At 37.7% G+C, this 20,763-nt stretch overlaps 4 protein-coding genes across 9 annotated transcripts; 3 read left to right on the top strand and 1 right to left on the bottom strand.

Annotated features, from left to right (window-relative positions):
- Window positions 1–426: 426 nt before the first annotated feature.
- LOC139774940 (E3 ubiquitin-protein ligase RNF13) lies at window positions 427–5,468 on the top strand. Of its 4 annotated transcripts, none has more exons than XM_071710503.1 (8): window positions 427–863; window positions 1,631–1,974; window positions 2,061–2,253; window positions 2,343–2,554; window positions 2,642–2,816; window positions 3,075–3,230; window positions 3,306–3,521; window positions 3,635–5,468. In XM_071710503.1, the coding sequence occupies exons 2-8, from the start codon at window positions 1,798–1,800 to the stop codon at window positions 3,853–3,855; spliced, it is 1,350 nt and encodes a 449-aa protein (XP_071566604.1). In that variant the 5' UTR covers window positions 427–863; window positions 1,631–1,797; the 3' UTR covers window positions 3,856–5,468. The 4 variants fall into 4 exon arrangements, with proteins under 4 accessions (XP_071566604.1, XP_071566607.1, XP_071566605.1 ...); XM_071710506.1 differs by lacking the exon at window positions 427–863 and adding an exon at window positions 963–1,192; XM_071710504.1 differs by lacking the exon at window positions 427–863 and adding an exon at window positions 1,199–1,532.
- Window positions 5,469–11,384: 5,916 nt separating this feature from the next.
- LOC139774943 (acetylcholine receptor subunit alpha-like 2) lies at window positions 11,385–14,808 on the top strand. Its single transcript, XM_071710508.1, has 8 exons — window positions 11,385–11,510; window positions 12,044–12,234; window positions 12,529–12,570; window positions 12,635–12,744; window positions 13,079–13,292; window positions 13,670–13,847; window positions 13,921–14,073; window positions 14,358–14,808. The coding sequence occupies exons 1-8, from the start codon at window positions 11,456–11,458 to the stop codon at window positions 14,708–14,710; spliced, it is 1,296 nt and encodes a 431-aa protein (XP_071566609.1). The 5' UTR covers window positions 11,385–11,455; the 3' UTR covers window positions 14,711–14,808.
- Window positions 14,809–15,427: 619 nt separating this feature from the next.
- Window positions 15,428–18,235, top strand: LOC139774918 (neuronal acetylcholine receptor subunit beta-3-like). Its single transcript, XM_071710457.1, has 7 exons — window positions 15,428–15,735; window positions 15,827–15,871; window positions 15,953–16,062; window positions 16,468–16,678; window positions 16,830–17,007; window positions 17,277–17,429; window positions 17,701–18,235. Exons 1-7 carry the CDS (start codon window positions 15,517–15,519, stop codon window positions 18,042–18,044), a joined length of 1,260 nt encoding a protein of 419 aa, XP_071566558.1. The 5' UTR covers window positions 15,428–15,516; the 3' UTR covers window positions 18,045–18,235.
- On the bottom strand, window positions 18,236–20,595 carry LOC139774919 (neuralized-like protein 2). 3 transcript variants are annotated; one of them, XM_071710460.1, is made up of 3 exons: window positions 19,659–20,595; window positions 19,051–19,371; window positions 18,236–18,978 (listed from the first exon to the last, which is right to left on the bottom strand). In XM_071710460.1, exons 1-3 carry the CDS (start codon window positions 20,029–20,031, stop codon window positions 18,857–18,859), a joined length of 816 nt encoding a protein of 271 aa, XP_071566561.1. In that variant the 5' UTR covers window positions 20,032–20,595; the 3' UTR covers window positions 18,236–18,856. The 3 variants fall into 3 exon arrangements, with proteins under 3 accessions (XP_071566561.1, XP_071566560.1, XP_071566559.1); XM_071710459.1 differs by having other exon boundaries at window positions 18,236–18,975; window positions 19,051–19,383; window positions 19,659–20,592; XM_071710458.1 differs by having other exon boundaries at window positions 19,051–19,383; window positions 19,659–20,592.
- Between the last annotated feature and the right edge of the window lie 168 nt (window positions 20,596–20,763).

Raw genomic sequence — 20,763 nt, forward strand, 5'->3', positions numbered from 1 at the left:
AGTTGCTTTCCATTTACATCAAAACTCAGATAAATCTCACTTCTGTCTTTCTTCAACATTCATGTTGAAGAAAGACAGAAGTGAGATTTATCTGAGTTTTGATGTAAATGGAAAGCAACTAATATTATTAGATGATATAATAAGATATATACTATAATATGATTATAGATAATGTGGATAACAATTAATTATATAATAAGATAATATGATTAGATTCTCTTTCTCGAGAGAAGGAAAAAAGACGAAAAGCTCCAGGAGATTCAGCTACAAAAAATAAACTTGAAGAGTCGCGTGCCGAGGCCGCTTCTCGCCCACGCACCACGCATGCACGCGATTGGCCGCGGATCTTACGCACTTCTCGTGCGAGTTCGACCGACTGACAGTTCGTTTCATCAGTTAGCGCAAGTTAGCGATTTTCCAGCCGATTCCTCTGCCCGGCGAGCGACACCGCGATCCCCGATCGGTCGACGCCGCGTCAATCATCTGTTCCGCCGTCGTTCGCTCGCGCCTCGCGCCGTCGCCGTTCCTCCCCACCCGTTCGTCCGACGTTCGCGAGGAGAATGAACCAAGAGTGAGAACTGAGACGCAGCTAACCTCGAAAGTGACGTTCGCGCCCGTCGCCTTCGTCGCGCGAACGATCGCGTGCGGTCCAGGAAGTATCCGAGAAACGTTCCCCGGACGGACACCCCGGGCGGGAGAGAGAGATATTCCAGAGAGAAAGAAAAGGGAGGAGGGAGGAGAGAAAGAGAGGAGGAGGACCCCTCCGACGGGATCATCCTCGTCAATGGCCGGTCGAGGAGCCCTTCGCGACGCCGAGTGACTAATGGTCGCGTGCGGATGAGAGACTCGCGATCGACCTCGGAGTACGTATCGTCCACGTCCACGTCCCCGTCCCTCCCGCAGGTTCCTCCTGCGCCGAAATTACGCCACCTCCCCCCCCCCCCCGGGCCCCGACCCGACCCGTCGTCGTCCGTCGTCATCGTCGACGGTTATCTCCGCGATGTAACGCGGTCAATCAGCATCCAAAGCCGAACGGATCGAGCCCGATGACCCGCCCCGTGCACGCGCGACGCACGAATACATGCACGCGTCTCGCTCGCGATTCATGCGATTAATGCGTGTTATCAGTTTCCCTTAAGTCCGGAGCAGGGAGCAAGAGTCGTCAATCAAAAACTGCATTCTGTGGAAACGGGTTGGTCGACGGGCAGGTGTTACCTCCGCGCCCCTCGTCGACTCGACGACGACGTCAGTCGGAACGAGGTCGGAGGCTCCTCTCCTCCCCTCGCTCCGCTGACGGACGTTGGACCGCGCGGAGAGGCAGCTGCGCGGGGATCCATTTACGACTCGCGGATAACGTTGGCTTTGTCCCGGGGAGCTTTCGAGCGAGCGAGATTATTATGCGCCTAGCGTTGATTTCGTGTCGCCAAGAACCCTGACAGGCAGGCCGCGCACGTGTTTGTTTACTTTGATTAGATTAGACGTTGTATTGTGAATCATTGCGTTTAGTGTGCGGGTATTGCATGTGCCTAATCGTAAGATCGACACCTAGAGCCCAGAGATTTGTTTCGTACTTAAGCGACGGTATATAGTCTTGGAACTGGGAGGTGGGATGTAATTTGTTCTTTTCCAGAGCGGCCTGGCTACACGCTTTATACAATGTACTTTCTGTCTGCGTTGGATGTCGCTCTTCATGATATCAACAAAATAAACCTGGCAACTGTAGAATGAACCATTCGAGCGAGATCTTGGGGAGATATTGAACTTGATGCAACGGTGGATGTTTAGACCGATTTCAAAATGCGCCAGTGTTTGAACCACCAAGTCCTGTCATGGGTTATCTTCCTGATTTTCTACGCCACGTACAGCAGTGGGGATGTCCTAGTGTTTTCCGCCGCAGGAAGACATCAAATCGAAGAAGAGTTTCGCGATATGCCTGCCAAGTTCGGAGGCATAATACCACCGGAAGGCATTAAGGTATACGTCGTTTAATTTGTTTTGTAACAAATTATATATATACGGATCTCTAGTGCCTACAATCTTACGTTATGTGATGTCATTAGGGTATGGTAGTTTACGCCGATCCTCCCCACGCGTGCCACAAGATACAGGCCCCGCCGAACAATACCAATTACAATGGCAATTGGATAGTGTTAATACGACGTTTTAACTGTAGCTTTGAAATAAAAGTTCGAATGGCACAGCAAGCTGGATACGATGCTGCTATTATACACAATGTAAACAGCAATGTATTAGGTAAACTAACCGTGTTATTAATGATCATAACAGCAAAATACTGTCTATGTCAATGAAGATGTGGCAAAGAGATGGTTACTTTATTCCAGAACCGATGTCAGCAAAGGATCCCATAGGAATTTTGATACCATCCGTGTTTGTTAGCGAACTTACGGGATTTGTTATCAAGGACAATTATTTATACGACCAACTATATTTTGTACTGATTAACGACGATCTGCCATTCAATATCAACACCCATTTGCTCTTGCCTTTTGCCATTGTCGTTGGGATATGTTTTCTAATTATAGTTATTTTCATGGTAAGTCGTAGACGGCGATGCAAAGATACAGTGCCTGTAATATTTTACCGACTTCAAAAGTGTACCGATTATTTATATACTGTACAGATTGTCAGATGCATAAAGGACAGAAGGCGACAACGGAGGCACAGGCTACCTAATTCTAGCTTAAAAAAGATCCCTACACACAAGTATACAAAGGGTGATCCGTACGAGACATGTGCCATTTGTTTGGACGATTACGTAGAAGGAGAGAAATTACGAGTTTTACCTTGTGCACACGGTACGTTTTTCCAACAAACTACTTAGGTCTGTTCTTTGCAGCTGAACTGGCTGCACTAGTTCAGAGTTTATCTTTTTTACACCACATTGGAAGGAAAAGGATGAACTCTGAACTAGTGCAGCCAGTTCAGCTGTAAAGAACAGACCACTTGATATTTTGATCATAGCGAACGATATTTTGTTCCTTCAGCCAGACTTTTCTTCCGACATCTTAAATGTGTTAAATTATTAAACTACTACTATTCGTTTATAATTTCAGCTTATCATTCAAAATGTATTGACCCATGGTTGACAAAAAATCGAAGAGTTTGTCCTGTCTGCAAAAGGAAGGTTTTTGCAGCTGACGAGCAAGTCGTGACTGACGAGAGCGACTCGGATGATGATACAGCACCTCTCATTCGCGACGGCCACCAAGGTGCGGAGATATTTTTCTTTGCGATCAATAAATAATATGCACTTGCTGCGAACTCGAGGAGAAATGTTCTTCTAGGTACACAAGGGGGAACGTTTGCGCGGCAGATGGAAAATCCTTTTAGCAGAGCTTTAGCTAGGAGATCACAGGCTAGGCAGGATATTAGTAATTCTAGCAATAATAGCTCCGATTCTGAGCAGTCCTACGTTACCACCGAGGATGGCGTTAGTACTAGTGCTGGTGAACCATCCAATGTCACCGTTTTTATGGTATCCGACACTCACAGTATAAACGGTAAGACTAATTATATATAGACTGTATATATAGCTATAAAAAATATATAACTATAAAATGTATATATAGCTATGAAAAATGCTTCAAACGCGTTCGTTTTGTTCGATCTACAGGTGAATCACAGGAGTTGGAACATTCGGCTAGCAGTACTAATCCGCATACGGTGAGTTTATACGTGGACGCTCAAGAAATTCCAGCACCTGTTCAAATCGCACCGACACGACGCGGGATTATGGCAAATTCCGTGGTGTCGAATTCCGATTATTATGTCGAGACTTCAGATAATACGTCGGTGATGGCCAGTAGTTCCAACAGAAACGATGTTATTACGTAATGGCCTGACATAGCTGTGACTATCATTAAACGTTACGAGTTGTTCGTGTCTCGCGGAAAGATCTTTTTCTTTTCTCTCGCGAAAGATACGTTGGTACTGTGGTGCGCACGACATAGAAGCGTCAAGGCATATTGAGGATGAATATGCATATATATAATCCGGAAGTAGATAGTATTTTAATACATATAAAAACTATTAATTTCTTTTTTTGAATGATGATATTGCGACTTAGTTTTATGACAAATATTCTTTTGCACTAATCTGTCAAGTATGTATTTGGTAAATTACGTAATAATATTATCGTTTCCTCTCTTTTGCAACGAGTATCACATGCAGTGATGTATTATGGAAAGAGATTAATAATTCCATATTTTATGTATGATTGCCAACTTTGAGAAGTATTTTAAATTTGATTCACGTACGAAACAAAAACGCATGTATAACGAAATGTATATACTAATGTATAATTATTCGATCTGTTTTTGTTTTATTTTCAAGAGCTATGTATTTCATTATTGCTTGATTCCTTGACTTTTAATTTTCAGTCGAAACCGTTCTCAATAAATATATATATGTAGGTAAGAGAGACTGCAAATTCTAGTTCATCGTTTAACAAAATATTTTGTATATTAGCTTAGAAAACTTTATGTGTAGCCTACTTTAATTTACAGTTTAATTGATTGAGTTTATTTGAAATTGCACCCTATTGTCATTCGGTTACCAAAACTCAAGTATGATGTAATATATGCTTAGATAAGTTTACTATGCTTACGTTAAGCTGCTGACGAATGCTGGTGATATTGTAAAATGACATAGTTCTGTTACCGACATCGGATCTGTACATATAAATACTATCTATTAATACATCTAACAGTCAAGAGACCAAAAATGCGCAGATTCCTTTCAATGCAGGACATAGGATACTGTGAACTTTCAAGTTTAGACACTAAGTTGATGAAATTGAATCTTTAACCGCGTTAAGTTTTACGGAAAATTTATTGTTATTCAAAGTATATTATGTGAACTAACTGTACTGTTTTATAAAAGATAGATTAATACTTATATATGAAGTGGGCTGTATATAATATGACGTGTCGATAATTATATGTACATTTCGCTACTCTCAAATAACGTGTTTACTCGATTTCTCATAGATATTAACAACAGAAATTGAAATTATATGATATGGAACAGTTATATCTAATTTAAATCAAGCGGAGGGACATTAGCATAACTCTACCACATATTAGTGGCTCTATTATTTTATTGTAAGATTGTGATTGATAGATCTGCTCGAATGGAGTATCGATGAAAATCGCGAGGCTCATGAATAATATTCTGTTGCTTATTCGGATAGGCATATTTATATACGCATATAATTTAATTTCGGGATAATAGAAACAATGTTCAATATAAATATCGATTGTGAATAAAGCGAAACGTGGCAAAATTGTAAAAAGATTCTGTAAATAGTAACAGGAAGATTTTGTTATATATAAGCAGCACGCGAGAAATACTTTTTATTTTTTTTATAATTACCGAATCGGAAGTATTTACTATTATCGTTTAACAATATATAGATGTAATATACTAATAAAAATGTTTTCATATTTTTTTTATTGTACTATGTAACTTGTCTCAGTCTTTTGTAAGATGCAAGAGGATATTTATTGCAACTATACTTGCTGATAAAATCGAAGTGGCATATCTGACGATATAATGGTAGATTGTACGAAGTTAAAGTTCAAGAAATTTAAAAATCAAAAGCTAAATTTAAAGATAGATGAGGCGTCGAATGTGTTATAGTACGGATACACAAAAAGAATAGTTATCAAATTAGGGAAAATTCATCAAAAAAGTCAATTTGTGAAACCAAAATTATCTAAATAAAGCGTCAAGAGACTATGGGTAAATACAAGAATCTAACATCAGCTACAAATCGAATGCTTTATAAAATAGAGACAATCTGTCTCTAAGAATTAAAGAATCTGGATTGCGAGAAGCGAGAGTTTTCGAAAAGGAAGAAAACTGAAAGAAAAAATCGCCGAAGAAGAAGCTGCAACAGCCGATCGAATTCCGAGATTTTCTATTTGAAAATCGAAATCATCGCGAATATCATAGGATCGTGCAAGTGATAAGTCAGTCGCACTTTCAAGACGAAGCATCGACTCGGAGGAGGAACGGAGGGTGATGATACCGCGCGCCGGCTGTATGTCAAGAAAGACGACCTAATAATGAGCTAACACTCATCTGCAGCCACGGGGATGACGAATCGCACCTGACGGCACAATGCCGCTTTTGTCTTGGTCTTGTACTTTGTTTCAAGACGTATATACATACGCGACAAGTTTAGCGAGAGATAACCGCCGCGCTGTTTTACTAATTCTATCATTCCCGACCAGTGAAGAGAGAGTTGTCCTCTTTACGTTCGCTATTGCAGCAATCCCGATGCCGATCCTCCGTACTCTCTCTACCTACTTCGTCCTCCCTTTTCTCTCTTTTTCCCCGCAATCTCCGTAATCGCCGTAATCGCGAGAGAACGACAACCGATATTAAGCGATTGAAACCATGATTTATTGATCTATCGGAATGCTCATAGATTCTCGCCAGGATCATGACCGATGTTAAAAGAAATGTATATCACTAGAACACGGTTTTCCAGGATAATATGTCAATTATGTAAATTATAAATTATATAAATTATGTATCGAATTTCACGAGAATGCTGAAAAGCGAGGAAGAGCGGAGGTGGCTTCGGGGGTTGCCCGCTGATGGATCAAGCAACGACGTACAACTCGTACAAGCTGTCCACGTGACTAATCCGTTGCTACAGCTGGTCGCGTTAGTCGCGTATTATCGATTCACGAAAATTTTTCTTCACGGTCAATCCTTCATCCGAAGGAGAACGAAAAACCCCCCCTCTTCACGGTCATGGCAACCCCCGTTTCCACCTTGAGACTATATAGGAAGAGTACGGATCGCGTACGCAACGTGGTGTGCCGTGAGTATATAATACGTACTTATCTATACGTATCACACGTGCGTGTGCATATGCATGGAAAAATAAACGATCGACATCGGTGAATGCGCAGAGTTCTTTATATACATTAATATGGATAAACTGGGAAAGTTTAGGTTCAAATTGGCGCGATATTGGAATATAAATAATTTCAATCGATGTGATTGTGAACAAATTAATTGAACAAATGATTTTGTTAAATAGATTTCATGGGTTACATGTATTATTAAATAGACTATATATATATATATATATATATATATATATGGAGGTGTAAAAACCACAGTGGTGTAAGTCAAATTTTTAAAAATATTTTTTCGTGTGCATAGATGCAATTTATATATTGTACAGATTGTATCTATAATATGCACACGAGAAAATATTTTTAAAAATTTGACTTACACCACTGTGGTGTGTTTTTACCCCTCCATATATATATATATATGTATATATATATGTACCAACAATAATTGATTAAAATATTGCAAGGTATTTTATCTTCGATCGCGATATATGTAGGCTAAAAATATCTATAAGCGTATATATTGCATTCTTGCACCAATTTATGTAACATTTAATCTTGAAAGATATTTGAGATAGAATTTATAAAGACAGAATGTACGTACGATAAATGAATCTATATGATTTATCCAGAACTAAATGTTAATACTATTCAGTTCCAGTTAACCCATTTTAAGGCGGCGAATCTATAAAACGTAATACATATAACAAAATACTGTCGTAATTTTACAAAAAGGTCTTTGCAAAATATTTGATGTAAATATCATAGATTCGATACCTTAAATATAAAAATATAATCATCGACTCACCGACCCCGATGCGCAGCAGCGGAGCTGTATCTGCAATGTCGCTACGATGATTCTGTAACAATCAAACATATAATTCAGATTAGAGCAGGGAAGAAAAGAGACAGTCTGTATTTCGATTGAAATACCGAAAATAATTACCGAACGTAAAACACGGAATTCTATATTTTAATTTGTTAAATAAATTTAATAAAAGAAATCACGTTTAATTTCTTGAAAGTATACTCTATTTATTGATCACAAGAATTTTAAATAGAATTTTAAAAATAAAACTTTTTTAATTTCTATTCTCTGATTAACTTTACTATTCGATTGAAAAACCGATTGGTTAAACTTTCCGCGAAAGACACAATATGTATAAACCAATTATATTTACCGCATGTTGTTCCGCCGGCGCCTGATGCCTCTCCCAAGCCTCCACCTCCTCTCAGGTTGCTCGGGATGTCTCTCGTGTTCCCTCGATGCTAAGCTGATGCTCCTTCCCGCGTTGATATTTTCTGTAACATAAAAATTATCGAATCGATGAAATAATTGTCACGCGCATCGAACATCTTATTCGTTATTCAGATTAATATTCTTTTAAATTACTTTTTCGAAAAAGGTCTTTACGTTAGAATCAACTTGAATCCAATTTTTCAAATGATTTCTTTTTACTAATTTATATTTCGAAACACGGTTTAATGTAGCAACTGAATAAGGATAAACGAAAAAAGGGATTCTATAATATCTGTAGAAAAAATAAAAAGTAACACTTACCAGAAGTGTTGGTACGCCGATGCCCGATGCCTATCCTAGGCCTCCTCCTCCTCTCAGGCTGCTCGGAATGTCAGCTACGCAGGATTCCCTCGCTGCTCCGATGTCACCTTCTGCGTCGTTATTTTCTGAAACATTCAAATGAACAATTCGATTAAGTAAAGACAGAAGAGATAGAAAATTTTTGGACATAAGTGACATAGTACGTGAAAATGAATTACACTCACCACTTTCTTTTAAGCTGTTCCGGCCGCAATATCCACTTCCATCTCCGGGTCAGCTAGGAGTCTCGAGCCACATTGAGACTCGTGGCAATGCAGTGTGATTTCATTGCCATTAAGCAAGATAAATCAAGAAGCCATTTCAGCTATATTGCATTAATTTTACGACGTCATTGCAATATAGTCGAAGTATTTCTTGACTTTTTTCGCTTAATGGAAATGTAATTGCTGAAAAGAATTACAAATTATTCCCTACCTACGTTTTAGCTAAGGCCCTACCTTTTTTTTTTTTTTTTACGTGGTGGAAATCTTCCATCACTGGAATCCCCACGACGTCCTGGAGGCAACCCGTCAGCAGTGGCAACCAGTCACGGTGGCTGTGCCACCGATCGGGGAGCACCACTGGTCGGGGAGTGCCTCCATTCTTCCGGGGTTTGAGTGACCAGTGACCCCCCTTTCGGGAGGAAGACCCCCCCTTCCCCGGGGCGGGGCGGGGGGAGTGCCGGATTCTGCGGAGAGCAGAACATTAAAGTTCCGCCATTTCCCCGCAGCCTACCGGCTAAAACCACCACGAGTGACCCTAACAGAGGATTTATTTATTACACGCTCACTACTGGAGAAAAGCGTGAGGTCGCCGAAGGCAGACCGGAGGAGGATTTATTTGTTACACGCTCACTACTGGAGAAAAGCGTGATGTCGCCGAAGGCAGACAGGAGGAGGATTTATTTGTTACACGCTCACTACTGGAGAAAAGCGTGATGTCGCCGAAGGCAGACAGGAGGAGGATTTATTTGTTACACGCTCACTACTGGAGAAAAGCGTGATGTCGCCGAAGGCAGACAGGAGGAGGATTTATTTTTTACACGCTCACTACTGGAGAAAAGCGTGATGTCGCCGAAGGCAGACAGGAGGAGGATTTATTTTTTACACGCTCACTACTGGAGAAAAGCGTGATGTCGCCGAAGGCAGACTGGAGGAGGATTTATTTGTTACACGCTCACTACTGGAGAAAAGCGTGATGTCGCCGAAGGCAGACAGGAGGAGGATTTATTTTTTACACGCTCACTACTGGAGAAAAGCGTGATGTCGCCGAAGGCAGACAGGAGGAGGATTTATTTTTTACACGCTCACTACTGGAGAAAAGCGTGATGTCGCCGAAGGCAGACAGGAGGAGGATTTATTTATTACACGCTCACTACTGGAGAAAAGCGTGATGTCGCCGAAGGCAGACAGGAGGAGGATTTATTTGTTACACGCTCACTACTGGAGAAAAGCGTGATGTCGCCGAAGGCAGACAGGAGGAGGATTTATTTATTACACGCTCACTACTGGAGAAAAGCGTGATGTCGCCGAAGGCAGACAGGAGGAGGATTTATTTATTACACGCTCACTACTGGAGAAAAGCGTGATGTCGCCGAAGGCAGACAGGGAGAGAATCTTCGATCTCCTAGAAGACCGAAAAGGGGGTTGCCGGACCCCCATTCTTCCCACCACTCCGGTCCGTAGACCGGCGGCAGGAAGGGTGGACTCTTAGACCCCGCACCTCACCAACGGGCCACCACAGCGACTTCTGCGAAGCAGAAGTCGCCGGACATAACCCGTCGGATCCGAACGGGGAGCCCTCTCACCACGCCAAGGTGGTCCACCACGAAAGAGAAGATTTTTTACACGCTTAATTTTTTTCAAGCGTGATGTTTTTTGCAGACAAGATTTTTTACACGCTTAATTTTTTTCAAGCTTGATGTCTTTTGCAGACAAGATTTTTTACACGCTTAACTTTATAAGCGTGATGTCATTTATAGACAAGATTTTTTACACGCCATCTCTCGCTACACGCAATACTACTCCGCACGCATACATACATATGAGATTTTCAACGACAATTTTCTCTTATACTAGTACGGAACGGTTGTCTGAGTTGTCTGTCGGTGACTTTGTTTTTCCGCGCGGTGATATCACGTGAACAAAGCGCGCCGCGCACAAAAAACAACACCGAGGTCGCGTGCCGGTCCCGATCATTTCTTCGAAATATTTATCTCTTCGTAATAAAGATTTTTCATGGAAATTTTGTCCCGCGCGTGTTTTAAATCAATGTTTAAAAATAAGCTACGTATTGAATTTATATTAGAAGATCACGAGAATAATGGAATTATATGCATTGCACGCTGTGCGGATTTCACGAAAAAATTAAACTGCCGTAAAATATGTGGCGATTCATGTTCTTAATTATTAAAATTACGCAATTTTAAATTATTCCTAATATATTTTCCTTAACTTCTAAATTTTTTAAATAGAAAAATTCAAAGAAATAGGTATCTTGTTGATGAATTACTTTCCACTTTTCAATAAAAATAAAAATATATTAAAGCTGTCAAAGCGCAGTGCATGATGTAATCGAATTTTTAAATGTACAGTTACACACGGGCAGTTCCAGAATTAAGCATTTCCATAAAATCCACTTGTTAGATTTGCCTTTCTTAATTTCAACATTTCTAATAAGTATAAAAAATATCACCGTAAGTATTTCATATTAAGAACTATTTGTTGGAAAAATTTGATGTAAATTTACTGCTTGCGAGGAATTTCAAGAGCTTTAATTAATTAATATTCCGGACCGTACAAGATTGTCTTTATTTAATTGGTTTTCGTGTAACTCTCAAGTATCGATACCTTGGGGGCGTCCAATATATCAGCAGTTTCGGATTTTATGAGGCGTTTGATTGTTACGCTGCTATAAAGAGGATTAGTTAAATCAGAGCCGTTGGCTTGTTCCGATCAAGATGAGAATAATACAAGTGTTCGGATTTTTCCTAATTCTCTGGCATGGTCAATTTGGTACGTTATCTAATCTTCAGTAAAATAATAATAATTGTTTCATTACATATATTTTTCTACATTCAATAATTAAGCGCATGTCATCAATTAAGTATGTTTAAAAATAATTTTTGTTATCGTTAAAGCTTCTAAGAAACATTCTAATAAAAAGTAATATTCTAATAATTGGATAAATAACAAGGGACTCTCGATAATGAAATTAACAAGTGACAAGTAAAAAGAAGGGGGCTTGGTAAATTCATCAAATTTTGAAGTTACTTATTTCTCTCCGCAGAACGTGATCATTTTGATTTAATTGTTACCGCAGCGCTGAAATGTTTCGAAGCGGAGCCGAAACGTCGGATTTATTATGTATATTATTAGTTATTAAAGATCGATATAACGTTAATTTGTGTACCGTCAACCGTGTTGAACTCTCAAAGTCCCTCTCCGTTTTTACTTGTCAAAAGTAATATTTACATTAAAATAATTTGATTTATCAAATATGATATTATATTTTAAATCTCAATGTAAATCTATATTTTCTTTTTTAGCTTCTATTATCAATGATGCACCACATTCAGACACAGTTGTAACACGAGGGTGCAAAGATTTGGAAAGTACGACACCGCTGTTGCGTCTTAAAAAGTATCTCTTTTGCGATTATGATTTCACTGTCCGTCCGAACCATCATAAAACAGTTATCAACGTGACTCTCAAACTGATGCCAAAAATGATGGAATTCGTAAGTGCATCATCGTAAATTATTACGTGATAAATTATATTACGTGATCTAAATATAATATTTCGAAAAAGAATATAATGTATTAGCGGGAACTTTGTTATTCGAACTATTATATTTTAGCAAACTTACAATTTTTATTTTCTGACATAGTACATGTCTTAATTTAAAAATTAATTAAAATATATATTTTATGTCAAAAAATAAATTACTTTTATCTAAAGTGTAACTTTCATCTTTTCTGTTCATTTCGCAATTAAATAGTATATAAGGAAAATTAATTAATTTTATTTACAGGCCGGGGAGGGTATACTGACGCTTCATAGCTGGATGTCATTGGTGAGCCTATAATATTTTACTTATCGTACCACATTCTTATTTGAATAAGATATTTAATTAATAGTCTTGGACGGACACGTATCTTACCTGGACATCGAGTGATTATAACGGAATTACTTATATTCACGTGAAATCCTACGATATTTGGTTACCCGATTTGCATATTTACAACTCGTAAGTTATCCTTATATTATCGTTATTAATCGCGTTACACTAATATTAATAAATTAGAGAAAAATTAAAATAGAGCATGTAGCGAGAGAAGGAAACATTTATAAATCTGATCAGATATAAACAAATAATTTGGAAGAATAATTTGATTCATCTCTCTTATCCTTTTAAATTAAAAGAAATTTATACTCTAATTTAAATTTTTATTTTCTATTTTTTCTATTTTTTAGGATAAATTATTTGCTATTTAAGATAGACTTATTTTCAATTCTTATTTTTATATTAGCACTCAATTACGTAATGTAAATGCAATTAAATACTTGTTCGGTTCTTTTAGTGGCGATATGTCGAATGATGAATACTCGACTTTCGACACAGAATGTTTGCTTTTTAATACGGGCTCTGTCATTTGCGTGCCGTCTGTAAAATATATTTCAAAATGCGATTCTGATTATACTTATTGGCCTCACGACCAGCACACATGTAATATCACACTCGGCTCATGGTTGCATACAGGAGAGGAAATCGATGTCCACCTAGACGGAACCGGAGTACGTGAATTACTTGATTTACAAAACTGAAATAATAAATCTTTTCCATACATACTTTTTTCCGAATATTACTTTTGATGAAAAATTATGCATTATAAAATTAACTTAACGTACCTTGAGTTAATGCGAGCGATATATTGTAAAATTGCTGGCAAAAATTTCATCTAAAAATTATTAAATTAGAATATAGAATAAAGAAAAAATATCTTTCTTTGTCTCTCTGTTTTAATTTAAGATATTTTTGAGAGATCTGTACGCAATTTTCGCTTTTCTTTCCATTCATTTTTATAAATTTTATTTATAAATAAATTTATATATTTTCATAATGTTATATTAAAAAATAAAAAAATAACTATCTAACTACATTTATTTCACAGGTTAACATGAATGGCTACGAGAATAGCACAGAGTGGGACTTGAAATTGTTAGACGCAGAGAAAATTGTTAAAAAATATAAATGTTGTCCAAACAATACTTTTCCAAAAATCGATTACACATTTTTATTGACACGGCATAACGACATAAATCATAGATCTTACGTCACACCAGCCATCGGTAAGCAATTGTTTGCAAAAACAAACTTGCATGGTAATTGTATATATACTTAGATCATGAATGCCTTTTCTAGCTTTGATATTCCTCACTCTGACGGTGCTCTGGTTGGATTCAAGATCGGTTGAACGAGTAGCAATCGCGAGCGTAAATTTTATTTGCCACTTACTCTGCATGTTCGATTTACACTGGTTAGTGCCGTACAATGGCGTTAATCCTCCTAATATAAGTGAGTATCAAAACCACAAAGAATGTCATAATTAACAAAAAATATCCTAAGTTAAATCTGAAAGAAAGAGACATTTCAATTTCATAACTTTGAAATGAAATCTTTTCGTATCAATAATTATCCAATAAAAATGTTGTTCAAATATTATTTAATACAATGAGAGATAGTATTCGAATTAAAAATTAAGATACAATAGAATCTAGAATCAATTACCAGAATCACACGCAAAACTACATGATTTAAATTACAAATAACAAGTTACATTTCTTATATTCATCCTGCAGTGCTGTTCTACCGCGATTCCTTGGCATTGGCTACATTCACGTTAATTCTGACAGCCTTGTTACGTAAACTGCAAAACATGAGCATGGAGATGCCAAGTTGGATGTTTTCTACGACGACGTTCATCTTGAGCAACAGGGCTGGTCGATTTTTGGTCCTGAACGACGAGGAATCTAAGATAGCAGGTGGAGATATAGTGGGTGAAGACAGCTCGGATCTTCCAAAGTCCGGAATGAGAATGAAAGAATCGTCCTGGAGACATTTCGCCGCTATCGTTGAGTGGTTGTCATTCTTCTGTGTGATCCTCACCTATGTTATCATCTTAATCACTCTTGTACCTTCGGGAGCAAATTAATCAATGGTGCAATCAAAACGTTCTCCATAATGTTAAAAATCCTTTTAAACAATATGTTCTGTTTGCCTTTTTGTGAAAGATTAAAATAAATAATTGTTTGCATTTTTTTTTAAATAAAATGTACCTCGTCTTCTTGTTCCTTCCTTGTTAAATTTCGTTTGTGACACTCTTTTATTCGAACAATTCATGTAATTTAAGATGTTTAATTACAATTGCATAAGTATATTAAGAAAAGTATGGTATTGGGAGAGCTATTTAAAATAAAAGAATAATATTGTTACATAAAATTTGTTAAAAATGCTGTAATAAGAAATCAGTGAAGATAATGTTATTAATATAAAAATAAGTTACAGTTTTAAATTCGATTTTCTGAATCATTATAACCGTTTTTAATTCCATTATTTTTATCTATCTGCTTAAAAATTTTCTATATTTGTAATAATATAAATACTAAATAATATTATTGTCACAATGGTTTTCGATTTAATTGTTTTTGAAATTATAAATATTACATATATGCTACATTTTCTAACTTTAAGTAAAATAAATAAAATAATTTAAAATAATAAAAAAATTCATATAGTTAAGGTAACTTTGTGCTTTCGGAAAATGTGTTTGTCACGTCCATGATTAAAAAAAAAAGATAAAACAATTTCTATTGTTGATAAGAGCTTGTTGATGAGGGGGCGGTCTTCGTGATCTGCAGTTTTACATTTCGCTGGGCGTATAATTATCGTTCTGCTTTCACATAATCATCGCTAAGCGATTCAGTCTTTGTAGATCCGTTCGTCGTGTAGCTATTCAAAATGGGCAGAATGGGTTTCTTTCCTATCCTGCTGTTTATCCTCGATATCGTGTGCACCGACGTAATAGCGGACAGCAGTTGTAGTGCCGAGACCAAATCAACTATGGTAAAATTAAAAAGGCATCTTCTTTGCGAATACGATCCCGATGTAAGACCGGTCCAGAACAATAATAACATAACGCGTGTGATTTTTTGGCTGTATCCACACTTCTTTGAATACGTAAGTAGATTTCAAATTAGTCAAAAATATGCTGTAATTTACAAAAGAAAATCTAGAGAACCAAATTTAAAACTGTTAATTTATTTTATAGACTTACGAAAGTGAAAGCTTCCTATTGCATACGTGGATCTCAATGGTGAATTTACGTATATAAATAGTACTTTACAAGTTTCTAAACATAATGTTTGAGTTTTATATTAATATTTTGTTTGGACAGTCATGGAATGATTCGCATTTAACGTGGAACCCTGCAGAATTTGACGACATCAAACGGGTACCTGTAACATATTATCAAATTTGGGTGCCTGACGTATTGATACATAACGAGTATGTAATATATAATATACATTTCCATAATATCTTAATAATTAGGAAAACATTTAAACTTATCAATAATTACATCAATATCGATCTTTCTTGTATAAATATATTAATTTTCAAATATCGGAATCCGAATTCAATTTATCTACAATTGTGTTCTAAATATTACTAAATACAGCAAATAATGTATCGTCAATTAAAAGATTTCTACTAACATCTCCTAAATTATTTCACTTACAATTGTTAGAGCTAAACGTACACGATCTCAACAAGCATCAATAAAATTACATCGAAAAGTTAAAACAAATCTGAGATGTAGAAAATATCTTGACACATTTCTTAATTTCTATGCCCAAAATGTGGAATGATATTGAGTTTAAATGGAATTTATCAAATTATTTGTATGTTTAGACGAATTGGAGAAAGCTCATCGGGTCACGATATTTTAAATTGTTGGGTCTCGAAATCGGGGGCAGTTAGATGGTTCACGGCAGCAAAGTATGCTACAAAATGTACCTCAGATAACACGTGGTGGCCATATCATACTCTGAATTGCACTATACAATTCGGATCGTGGTCACATTCCGGTGACGAGATTGAGCTTGTTTCCAATCAGAATGTGGTATAATTTTTCATTTTCCACCAAAACAGATTTATTTCGTATCTGAGATAAGCAATACTTGCGCAATATGTGTATAAAAAAAGTTATATTTTTTTAGTAATGCTAAGTTCTCTTCTTTAATTTTTAATCTGCCAATTTAATACATTTACAGTCACAGGCAAGTATAGATTCAAAGAATGTCGAGTGGGATTTAGTGGAACTTTATATAACAAGATGGGAAAATAGATACAAATACAATTCGGGTTCGACCGTCAAAATGCTTTCCTATCACTTTATTCTGAAGAGTCATTCGGGCATCATACGCATTGCGTACATATCACCTACCATAGGTACGTTGCGCATTTTATTGATTTTTATTAATATTAATTAATATTGTTTTATTGATGGCAAAATATCCTTTTCTTTAATATTCAAAGCTGATGCAATGTGATAAAAACTCGCGATCAAATTTTGTAAAAACAATTTTTTGATAATTTAAATTTAACATATATACTAATGGTAAGATGGTAACTTAATTTTCAACGAGCAAATAAATTAACTTCATTTACTTGCTCCTTCTATTAATTTCGATACGTCGCATTTTACACAATGTTCACAGTGCTAATGGTGATGACTCTGATGACATTGTGGCTAGAACCGAAATCTTTCGAGCGAATGGTGATTGCTAATCTCAATTTCATTTGCCATTTATTGTGCATACAAGACGTGCATTGGGAAATGCCAAACAGCGGCATTAACACTCCCAAAATACGTAAGTATTTAACAAGATATAATTTAATAAGGTAACAAATAAAAAAACCTATTCGCTATTTATCCATCTTAATATTCTTCGATTCTCAACAATTAATATTTCAATATTAATTTCTGCAAAATTAGTTTATCCAATTATATATATTTAATTAAATGTTTAACTTAACTATTATCGCTAGCTTTTTAGTTTACTTCCTAGTTTCACTGTGCATAACAAGAAAGGAACAGAGAGAAAAGAAAGAAGAATAAATCATAAATATATTTTTTATCAGTTATCTTTTACGAGAGTTCTCTCGGGATAGCAACGTTCGCTCTCATCTTTACCAGTATTTTGCGACACCTGCAAGAACTGACTACCGAGCCACCCATGTGGATCTCAGCCGGCACGACGTCCATTTTGCGCAGTCGAATTGGACGAATTCTTTTAATCAGCATTCTGGATCCTGCCGCGACAGCCAAAATAGAAGCAGATGTGGATGACAATACTGACCTCGTGCAATCGAATAGCAAAACATCGCCGTGGAGATATATTATAGTGCTTATAGGATGGTTGGCATTTCTAAGCGCACTTATCGCCTACATTGTATTGTTAAGTACGTGTTTCCCTACGAACTAAGCTGCAACATACTAATTCTCTAATATATAAGATAGATTTATTTTTAATGAAGTTACTATGGATATATGTATCATAATGTTATTAAATGATGTAATTATATAACAAGTAAAAAATATAAGATATGCACATATTATATAATGTTATATAGGATATATATCGATTGGATAGATTAGATCTTGATGTCGATGGGATAGTTTTCTTTTTTTCTTCTTATAAATACCTTTATTTTGTAAAACAAGTTTGCTTTGGACACTTATATTAATATCCTTCGTTTTTGTTTATTCAACAACAGTGTCAATTGCAACTTAACCCTACGTATCTTATAATAAATAGAGAACTCAGCAAATATAGGTAGAGCGAAAGTAACTGCCCGAAAATATACCTAACTTTTATATATGGCGTCATCACGTCTCATAAATGATCATTTCCGAATGATACTTACAGTTAAACTTTCAATACGATCTCGCTGAATTTCTCGACTTTGCAGCGATCAACATTTCGTTACACTATGTACACATCATGATTTAGTATTTCCACCCCAGAAAAATCTTCAAAACGCGCGAGTAAAAAAAACCTTCGTTATGTAGATGTCAACTGTTTCTATCGTATACACTTCGAAAAGATATGTATAGAAACAAATAAATTCGTACGAACGTTTCGAGTCGACACATGTACCGGCAGTCATCGATAATTAATAGAACATGTATTACGCATATACATACCAAACACTGAAAATATCACTGGGAAAAAGATATAGAAATTAACGGGTACTGCTTCCTAAACATATATGCGAAAACGGAATGAGCTGATTCTCACTGTGATTGATATAACAAATAGTCCTTCAATAGTCTCGGCAAAGGGAGCAGATTGACTGCGTTTCTCTTGGTGTATTGCAATATAGCGTCGCGGCATGCACTCTGTAGCGTTGATACTGCTGAAAACACACAGAAAGCGCGTTGAGAAAAGAAGCAAGACTTAATGTAAGATATAGATTATAGATACTCACCTCCATACAGTTGAACTATCCGAACTTGTTTCGTGGTACCGTAGACATCCACCACCGCGCGCAAGGGTCCCGCCTTATAAGGAATATCCTTTCCGCATACACCCTGATCCTCGCCGTTGATAATGAAATGCATTTCTGCCTTATCGGGACAACCAGCTTGCGGCACATACATGATACCGATACGACTGCCCGCATCCGTAGGCAGGATGCACTGGGAAGAACCGTCTATATTTGGCTTGAGAGCGTTGAAGGGAATAACACCGCGCGACGTTTGCACGTTGATTCCATCCGTGACCAGTTTCTTCTCTCTGGCTGGTATTCCTGGTGGTATACCTTTGATGATGGATAAAGCACATAACATTCAGCAAGCATATAATATGCTACAAATTTGGAATGCATCTAATACATGTGTCATTATCGTTAACGCTCTTATTATGTTCTCATACCTTTATTATTTTATTTTTTGTATCATAGTAATTTTTGTATCAATATTACAAACATATTATATCGTTTTCTAACAAACTTCCTTCACAAGTTAAAGTAATATTACATTCATAAATAGAATTTTTACAAGATTATCATAGTAATTTCATATAACAGATACTAACCAGTAAGAGAGGTGTATGTAGATGATAGACCACCGTCAAAGTTGTCCCAGATAGTTTGATTCCTAGTTATAGCGAGGATCCATGTGTTGCCTAGTCGAACCAGATTAGGCATCGCGTATTGAGGCAGGTTGTTGTTGACCGAAGCCGGATCGATCAGGGTGAGACCCAGCCGCATGTGTCCGCTCCATCCCCTCTCCGTCTTCTCGATCTCCACGAGGAATATCTCCCCTGGCTGCAACGGCTTCTCGCTGAAGGCTACCGAGTTGGCGAAGCTTGTGGTGCGCACTGCCACCGTGCTGTCCTCGCACAGGAGGATGTTCTCGCCGTGGATGGGGTGAAACCTGGTCACTATCTTCCTAGACTCCTCGCTCATGGTGGCGCGACGTAGGACGAAAGTACGCACACCCGAAGAAGATCGCGCGCGTATGATTGCGCCGCATGCACTAGGTGCATGCCTGATGCTGTCGGATCAACACGAGCCGCTCCTATGACACACCGTCATCGAACGGAAATCTTGCGAGATCCGTTTTCGTGGCGGCTCGCCGCCCCCGGGGACACTCGACCGGGAGGAAACGCGAGTAGGACTTCGCTCGAGAAAGAAATCGTTCCTCCCGAAGGACGACGAGCGATACTAAAGTTTATGAGGAAGCGGATTATACGGGAATAGTAGCAGCGGTGCCGACCGCCGTGAAACTCACCGTCGCTTGAAGGGCTTTCGTTAGGTTAGGTTCTCGCTACGGAGCAGTCGCGGCGATCACGGGGATCCGAGAGACGCCGGTTTCACGAAATTCACATGTTGTCGCGGGCGACGGCCTAGCCGGGAACGTTTCCGGATCCTCCTGTGTTTACGAAGCTGCTACGAACCACCATTACAGGGATTGCGAATCACTATGGCGCTCCGGACTCCGCTCCGGTCCGGACTACTCCGGGCTCCGGAGCGAGGCGCGTGCGCAACCATGACGGACAAGTATCTAGATACCCTTTGGACTTTACATGATTAGAGCTCTAAAACATGATCTCTCTCTCAGAAAGAGCGCAATTTTTTTTTAATGATATAATTATCATTTGTAATCAATTCAATTTTATATCGCGAAGAAAATGCGAT

Source organism: Temnothorax nylanderi, unplaced genomic scaffold (assembly GCF_030848795.1).
Source record: "Temnothorax nylanderi isolate EJ_2023f unplaced genomic scaffold, tnyl_v1.0 TNYL_tig0090_pilon, whole genome shotgun sequence".
NCBI lineage: Eukaryota > Metazoa > Arthropoda > Insecta > Hymenoptera > Formicidae > Temnothorax > Temnothorax nylanderi.

Coding starts and splice junctions, on each gene's coding strand:
- LOC139774940 (XM_071710503.1), top strand. CDS start 1,798: ATGCGCCAGTGTTTGAACCACCAAGTCCTGTCATGGGTTATCTTCCTG. Junction 1,975..2,060: donor TACCACCGGAAGGCATTAAG/GTATACGTCGTT, acceptor TGATGTCATTAG/GGTATGGTAGTTTACGCCGA. Junction 3,522..3,634: donor CGACACTCACAGTATAAACG/GTAAGACTAATT, acceptor TTCGATCTACAG/GTGAATCACAGGAGTTGGAA.
- LOC139774943 (XM_071710508.1), top strand. CDS start 11,456: ATGAGAATAATACAAGTGTTCGGATTTTTCCTAATTCTCTGGCATGGT. Junction 13,848..13,920: donor TTACGTCACACCAGCCATCG/GTAAGCAATTGT, acceptor TGCCTTTTCTAG/CTTTGATATTCCTCACTCTG. Junction 14,074..14,357: donor CGTTAATCCTCCTAATATAA/GTGAGTATCAAA, acceptor TTCATCCTGCAG/TGCTGTTCTACCGCGATTCC.
- LOC139774918 (XM_071710457.1), top strand. CDS start 15,517: ATGGGCAGAATGGGTTTCTTTCCTATCCTGCTGTTTATCCTCGATATC. Junction 17,008..17,276: donor GTACATATCACCTACCATAG/GTACGTTGCGCA, acceptor CAATGTTCACAG/TGCTAATGGTGATGACTCTG. Junction 17,430..17,700: donor CATTAACACTCCCAAAATAC/GTAAGTATTTAA, acceptor ATTTTTTATCAG/TTATCTTTTACGAGAGTTCT.
- LOC139774919 (XM_071710458.1), bottom strand. CDS start 20,031: ATGAGCGAGGAGTCTAGGAAGATAGTGACCAGGTTTCACCCCATCCAC. Junction 19,384..19,658: donor TACATACACCTCTCTTACTG/GTTAGTATCTGT, acceptor CCATCATCAAAG/GTATACCACCAGGAATACCA. Junction 18,979..19,050: donor GATAGTTCAACTGTATGGAG/GTGAGTATCTAT, acceptor GTGTGTTTTCAG/CAGTATCAACGCTACAGAGT.